General features: G+C 38.3%; 1 protein-coding gene across 1 annotated transcript in view; it reads right to left on the bottom strand.

Annotated features, from left to right (window-relative positions):
• Positions 1-512: 512 nt before the first annotated feature.
• Positions 513-7,985, bottom strand: part of Polr2D (RNA polymerase II subunit D) — a gene marked incomplete at its 3' end in the record, with an annotated part of 8,809 nt that continues 1,336 nt past the window's right edge. The window contains 2 exon segments of the mRNA XM_070113784.1: positions 513-676; positions 1,243-1,346. Coding sequence (XP_069969885.1) covers positions 513-676; positions 1,243-1,346 — 268 coding nt within the window.

Genomic DNA, 7,985 nt, shown 5'->3' with positions numbered 1-7,985 from the left:
GTGTGTATGAGTGGAGTGAGTGTGCGTGCGTGTATAGCTTAATATTATCACATTTCTCATACGGTCTAAAAATCAAATATCTATGTAAGCCCTGATCTGTTATACTATGCTATCTAACCTTATAACAACAACAACAAAAATAAGGTGTTTCATGTGTTATATCACATTATTTTTTGGGCTATACAGTATTTTATAAATCACTTATATTTATCATCACTTAATAATTATCTATGGAACAGCTAATATATCTTATCTAACAGTTATCTAATCTCATGCAATTTAGACCAAAGAAATTATACACACAAATAAACAATCAGGAAAGTTTCATAAAATGGACTGAAGGTCACTGGATATCAAGACTTGACTAGCAACTTTGTGTGTATGTTGACAAACAAAAACATGCACCCACCTAACAACCCATTCATATGCACACACATGCACAGACTGTATACACACCAATACACAATTTAAAATAGATATATAAAAAAGAAGAAAAAAAATACCTGGGAATAAGAGCTTTGGCTTCTTCAGGCGTCTCTGGACAAAGGTTGGCAAGTGCTGCCAGTTCAAATTTGTGCAGCTTCTTCTGATTCAAAAGTTCGCGAATGGCCTTAATCGTGGCTCTGTTCTTGAACTTGGAAAACCTTTCACAGTAATTCAAGGTCTTCATGAATCTCTGCAGGGAGGAATGTTATAATAATTTTCCAAATGTCATTCTCTTTTTTTTTTTTTACAATAAAGATTAACTAACTGGCAACGGTTGAAATCCTAACATGTGGGGATAATCATTACCAAACAAAGGATGGTGCCAATTACTGGACTGAGGTCTTATTCTTATGAGCTCTCTTCACAAGAGCAAGCCATACAAACACCCAAGAGTGAAGAAGTGCAAACTGCTGTACACCTTCCTTGCTCAAAATTACCAAAAAATTTTACCCATCGTTACTGGGGGGGGGGGGGCATAAATCAACACTGGTGTCATTCATTATAAGCTTCTAGTGAGTCAGTATTGGCACTTGTGATTTCTGTTTGGCAAAAATTGTGGACCTAGGTTGTTTCTCCCTGTCTGTACAATCCACTAGGCATAAAGATATGACAACATTCCCTAAACCTTTATCACATTAGTGACTTGTAACTGCAATCATGACAATATCTTCATTTTCTAACTAACTCTTAAAAAAAAAGAAAGAAAGAAAGAAAGAAAAAAGAAAAGAAAAGAAAAGAAAAGAAAAAAACAATTACCTCGTTCAGTTCTTGTTCTTCTTCTGCATTTTCATTTGTCTGTTTGCGATGTTCTAACAGCATGTGGACCTCAGAGATCAAGAGGGTCTCAGCCTTCTCAAACTCTGCAGATGAGAAAAAATTATGACTAAGAATAATTCTCCTCCTCTTCAGTTAGGAAGACGACTTAGATGAATTCTCATTATTAGGTAACGATACTAAGGCTCTTTGATAAATATTAACACTTTGGTGAAAGAATTACATAAATTACTTGCAAAAATAAGTCAACAGAAAAGAAAAGAAAAGAAAAAGAAGAGAGAGAGAAAGAGAAAAAAGTCAAGAAAAGGCAGTATAAAATAATTGACATAGCATTATGTCCTGTAGACAAGCATGGGAGGTAAGTGGACATAAAATAAAAAAAAGAAGAAAAAAGAAAAAGAAAAAATAGAAAACAAATATTTCTGTCAGTGTAATGTATCAATATGCAGCAGCACACATACAAATCTTAAAACCATACTTTATTTTAAATACAAAAATGACAAAACAGGAACCATGGGAGGCTTTGGTAAAAGCATTTCATATTACACTCCTTATTGAATATTTGTTTGTATTATTGTATTATTGATCAAAAATATTTTAAAATTTGTGACTGGATAAGCCAACTGCAAAGCATCTAGAACTGCTGTTGAGTACATGCTCCAGTAATTGGGTACTAAATGACGGCATTCCTCTGATATTAAGTCTCTATTACTCCAACCAACCACCTTGTAGGCATTCCTGGGAATCCACAAACATCACTTTATGAATCAAAAACCTTTCTAATGCTAGGGCTTGACCCAATTTTACCTGCTATCTTATGTTTTGCTACATATATACAATTACTGATCCCATGAAAAGTACCAGCTACAAAAGAACTTCTGGAAATAGTTTCCTCTGCACTTACTGCTATCGAGTCAGGTTAGCCTCTAGTGCTTAGTCACTTCATTCCAATAATATTGAGTTTGATTTTCATTATGCTTATGTTCAGGCAAACTTTCTGTAAATTTAAAATGATCTAACATAACAAAAATAAAGAGTAAACCTTCAGACTTTTCTGGAATGAGATACTAGTACTTCCTTTCTTATGTATTATAAAGACTGAAAAATTCAGGTAATGAACATAATGGTATGTAAAAACTTCTGTGAAAAGTAAAGGTAAGGCCACAATCACCAATGAAATCTATGCTCATGTGCCTGATTCCAGCTTTATGCTCCAGCAGAGGCTAAAGAAACAACATATATATCTGGCAAAATATAGCTTACAGACCTCCCCAAGAGAATTTTTCACCAAATAAAAAACAGTTCAAGCTCTACTTTTGTGAATATAAGTAACCTGTTGGCTTTTGCCAGAGAGTGAAGCACAGATGCCACAGTCCTATCCTGGACAATTCTAGAATAAAAAACTGTAAAATAAGTGTTTTTACCCAAGTTCCCTTAACTGTATGACACACCTTATGTCAAATGCTTCCAGCGTTATGGCAGTGAATGAACTTCCGCCATGTTAAAAAGACAGAGTTTGGACTGGTTCACTGGCATGTACTGCACCATAAGCAGTAAAGCCTCTTCAGTGGTACCTATTTGTACTAAATAATAGTGATCTATGGCTAGCTTTTACTGCTTGCTGTATATAAACTATCTGGGTGTCCACATATTTCTTTGCTAAAAGGAGGCTATATCTAACCCCTTGGATCCGGATGCTTCACCTCCTATACATGGTCCAAAATATGGCCAATAGACTTACGCTTTCCATTTCCTAATGTCTATATTTGTCATTTGATCTGCTTTATGCAGATGGTAATAGACCATTTTTCTTGCACAGACTCCAAATCATCTCTCTAGGTAGTCCAGCAGACAGGAATAGGTCCCTGAGCATGGAAGCTGTGTATTTTCTAGAGCTGGTGCTCTTACAGTCATGGCTCACAGATTATATATTTCCCACTCTTTTATTGATGGAAATATTGCAAAATCCCCTTCCTAAAGCCAACAGAGTTTAATCACCCTCCAAGAACTTTGTGCACTTGTAGTGAGTCATTCCCATCACCTTGGGCTTCAGCCAAATTTTCTTATGAGGTCATGTTGAAGTCACCTGCACCTTGAGTCAAAAATTTTCATGACAATGGTCATGTCATCTGGATTATAGGGGTTACGCCCACACAATACATTCCTTAGACTTATGCACTTGGTGATGTCATGCCCTCAGTTTGTGCTTCTTGCCCAATCAATTGTCAGCAATAAGCCACCATATATTAAGTAATATAACAGACAACCACAAGCAATCTGGAAAAAAGATATCTTGCCACCTGAGAGTAAATTGCAGTGGTCATTTCCTCTGTGACTGGCACGCCAGCAAAGGTCAGGAACTCTCACACTTATATTTGACAAGCAAGGTATTAGACTCGTTCTTATTTGATGGCAAATCAAGCTCAATCTTGCCAGAATATAGTTAATTGAAGTTATCCAAAGACATGCAGGCCATAGCAAGTACTTGAATCATTAAACTTAAAACATTGATAAGTCCCTGTGGACTTCACTTTGCTTCTAAAGATTATTTTCATAAATATGTAGTCATGTATATTGTGTACTGGAAGATACAAATAATATTTTCCTCCATCTCTATGTAGTCCTCTTTTCAAAATTTATCATTAACCCCTATGGTCTGGATGATGTAAGCATGACATCAAGAAAAAAACTGGCTTGAGGGACAGGTGACATGAACATTCCTTCATGGGAAAATTTGGCTGAATGGCTGGGGTGACAGAAAATTGCAATCATGGGAATTTCTGCTGAAGTGCAGGGTGATGGGAATAACTCGCCATGAATGCACAAAGCTCTTGGAGGGTGATTACACTCAGCGGGCATTTAGGAAGGTGATATTGCATTATTTCCATGGTTAAACGAGAATGGAATGTACCATCCTGAAATATGACAAGAAAAGCAGTGGCTTCAGGGAGAACTCTATTCCCATGCTCAGGATCCTATTCCTTCCCACCATACCTGTAGCAGAGGTTGCCTTACAGAAAATTTAATTAATCTTGAGAGAAAACAGTTTATCACCACCTGGATAAAGCAAATCATATGACAAATATAGACACAGTGGAAAAAAAATCTTATGCAGGAAAAGAAAATAACATTGCAAGAGGGAGGCATGGAGTCTTATCACTCCACACAGGTGTTCATCTGCACCAGGCCTACAAGCCACACTCATCAGAGTGGCTACTGAAGTAAGCCTATTGCAGGAAGTGAAGCATTCAGATCCAGCAAGTTAACCCCTTGCCACTGGGTGGCATGTACGTACAAGCCATGGCTGTTGTGGACAGAGTAGTAGATGGCATCGTATCACGACTATTCCCACACCATTGGCTCATCAGATGGAGCCTGTTTTTCACTGATAAGGTAAAGCTTTTAGGCAACAGCATCTAAAGTGAGGGTAAACCTTCAAATTTATAACATTAAAAATTCTAGTAAAATAAAAGCCTTTGGGTACCGAATGTCACTCGCAAACTACTGAACAAGCCGGGCACAAACGGGAATCTGCCGATGCGGGCCAACAATCCCAGTCATGTTCATTTGCCAAACTTTTTTACCTGGGATGATTGGGTTAAGCCTTGCACAAATATTTTTTTGTAGTTTAATGTTCTCTTCAACTAACATTTTTTTTCTGGTATAGTTTCAGTTTCACACAGTCATATGGTACAAGGTAAACTATGCCTGTAATGGACAAAATAAAAAATAAGTTCATTTTCATCTATATTTCCTTTGCAAATTGATGTGCAATGTATAACACATTGATATACATTTCCATAATAACCTCAAAAAATCTAATGACACTCATAAAGAAAGGGAAAAACTACATTCAGCACATGAAATAATCTACACTGGTGAAGAACATCAGAAAGAAGGAAATTGGTCACAACTAATGCACACAGATAGTAAAGGGTCTAGGGGGGTAGCAAGGTTTTTGATTCATATGATATTTGTTGATTCCCAGGAGTGGTTGGAGTAGTAAGGACTTAGTCATAGAGGGGATGCAGTCAATTCATACACAGTTACCCATAATTTCACTACAATCACTTGCAATGAAAAACAACAGTTCACACATATCACATCATAAGTATTACAAGCTAGAAATAATAATTTCATGGTTAGATGGATACACAAAACAAATAAATAACCAAGGATTCTTTATATGCTCATATTCTGGATAGTTACCAGCTGGTGCTGTGTAAGTAAACTGTAGGTTATTGTCTAATTTCCTATAGCTATGTAGTACAAGGTAATATTTCAGTATTTTTTTCTAATACATCCGCATAACGGATTGTGATAATTTTGGTATTGTTGGATTCCTCTCACTGTCTAGTTTTCATATAGAAATTATTGTGCAGAAATCCCCTAAACCCCCACATTCTTGGCCCCGACAGAGGGGGAGGGCATGAAAAGTACCAGGGAAATTGTGGGGTAAAATGTCAATAATACACACAGGATCAGTCACTATATTGTCTGATGCAGGAGCCTGTGCTCCCTATGCACGCCAGGAAAACAAGAAATTCTATGCAGATTCATGGCAGGAGGGAGCAGTGGCATTGCCTGTCTGATGCTCCCTCCTGCCGTGAATATGTAGAGGATTTGTCTTCCTGGGCGAGGGTTGGGGGCAGTAGCCCCTCATAGGGGGGGTCGCAGGGGGCACAGTCTCCTGCATTAGACAATATAGTGACTGATTCTGTGTATACTATCTATATTTTACCCCACAAATTCCCTGGTACCTTTCATGGCCTCTCCTGCTATTAGGGCCAAGAATTTTAGATGGTGAAAGCAGTCAAATGATGCCAAAATCGTCACAATCCATTATGCGGAGCTATTAGAATAAATTACCAAAATTTCTCTGTAATAGACGGCATGACTAGAAATAAGACACTTTTCTTCTATGGAATTAGCTTTGCAAGTTGCATAACATGTAATACTTTTCTATTCATTTACAGGAAAATGTAATGACACTGTAATAATCGAAGAGAGAGAGAGAGAGAGAGAGAGAGAGAGAGAGAGAGAGAGAGAGAGAGAGAGAGAGAGAGAGAGAGAGAGAGAGAGAGAGAGAGAGAGAGAGAGAGAGAGACAGAGAGAAAGAGAGAGAGAGAGAGAGAGAAAAAAAAATATATATATATATGAATATATATTCTTTTAATAGTTTCAGTTCCACACAGCCATCCAATCCAGTATCTATTACAGAGAGCGACACACCCTCCCTGAGACTAAGTTGAAAAAATGGATGTTTTTCTGCAGGAAATCCAATGATTTCAGCGATTCTTGGCATTGTTTCCTGTCCGAATGAATCATTCAGGAGATCGAGTAACATTTCTCCATCGACGATCTTGATTTGTTAGTCCCATTAGCAGGGGAAGGCATGAAGTGTATCTGGGAAATTATGGGGTAAAACAGGCTTAAATAAGAAGAATAACGATAAAAAATGCATAAAATTTGCACAAAAAATGCTTAAAATTGGTCAATTGAACTCTATGGATATAATCGTCATCTTTGAAATTCTACGGGCTGATGTGCCAGAATTCATAAACTTTATGGGAACCTGACCCACCTTTCAGCAAAACCCATTGGAAATTCACATAGTCCAAATCCACCAAAAATGTACTGACCAATAAACCAGCCTAATATATCAATTTTAGTTGCCATGACTAGGCATGCCCTTTGGGTACTGCCCGAGAGGAGAGTTGATGAGGGGGCTCTGCCCCCAACGCCCCCCAGGACACATTCTCTTCACCTCGGTATGCACGGCAAGATAGAGCAGCATTCGCACCGTAAAGATACCTTTATATCTGGAAACATCAAACTTTGATTGCTTCTTTGTACCATTTGGATTGCTTTGATTTTACTCTGTGGATATTGTTCCTGCACCGGATTTTATAACAATTTGGCTACTCATCCAGCATACACTCACTCTTGGAATATTCATAGTTGGACTGAGACTCTGCTGGGATATATTTCCGGTGTTTATTGTTGGAAGCCTGCACTGAAGAGCTATTTTTCCGGCAGGGGTGCACATCATCAAAATGTTTAATTATTCTTAGGACATACATGCTAAGTTTGCTACAGTTTGACATTTCTGTGCTTTTCATCCCTATTCTGTGATTTTATCATGCCTATAAACAATAGGACCACACCTGTCAGAGACGAAGTCATTGATCCCATGCATTTTAAAAGGCAAAAGAATGTGGGAAATTCAAAATCCGAGCCAAGGATAGTATTTCAGATGATAAAGAAAGTCAAAAATGTAGAAACCCGAGAGATAATTCGGCCATGGATGTTTCGACACGTTGTGCGAACGAATGGGTGAGTGAACCGCATCTTAAACGCATGAACTACAAGTAGGATCACCATAAGAACCACAACCCGGGGGCTATGGCTCTGGGTTATGAGGGAGCTATGAGGGGGCTATGCCCCTGGACCCCCTCCCGATTGCTAAATTTACCTACCGGACCCCCTCCCGATTGCTAAATTTACCTACTGGACCCCCCCAGATTACCGTATTCCCCTAGCGGGGGCTATGCTCTCGGACCCCCTACCGATTGCCGTATTTCCCGATGCAGGCAAACACTAAGTAGGAGTACTTCAACTCTGGCTTTACTTTCTTATCCAGAGTATGCTTCAAAGCTGCAGCAACAGTCCTTGAATCTTTGACATAAAACTGTGTGAAAGAGCTCCCTTGAAATTTGGTCATG

Source organism: Penaeus vannamei, chromosome 34, assembly GCF_042767895.1.
Source record: "Penaeus vannamei isolate JL-2024 chromosome 34, ASM4276789v1, whole genome shotgun sequence".
NCBI lineage: Eukaryota > Metazoa > Arthropoda > Malacostraca > Decapoda > Penaeidae > Penaeus > Penaeus vannamei.
This window is presented reverse-complemented; position numbering and strand designations above follow the sequence as displayed.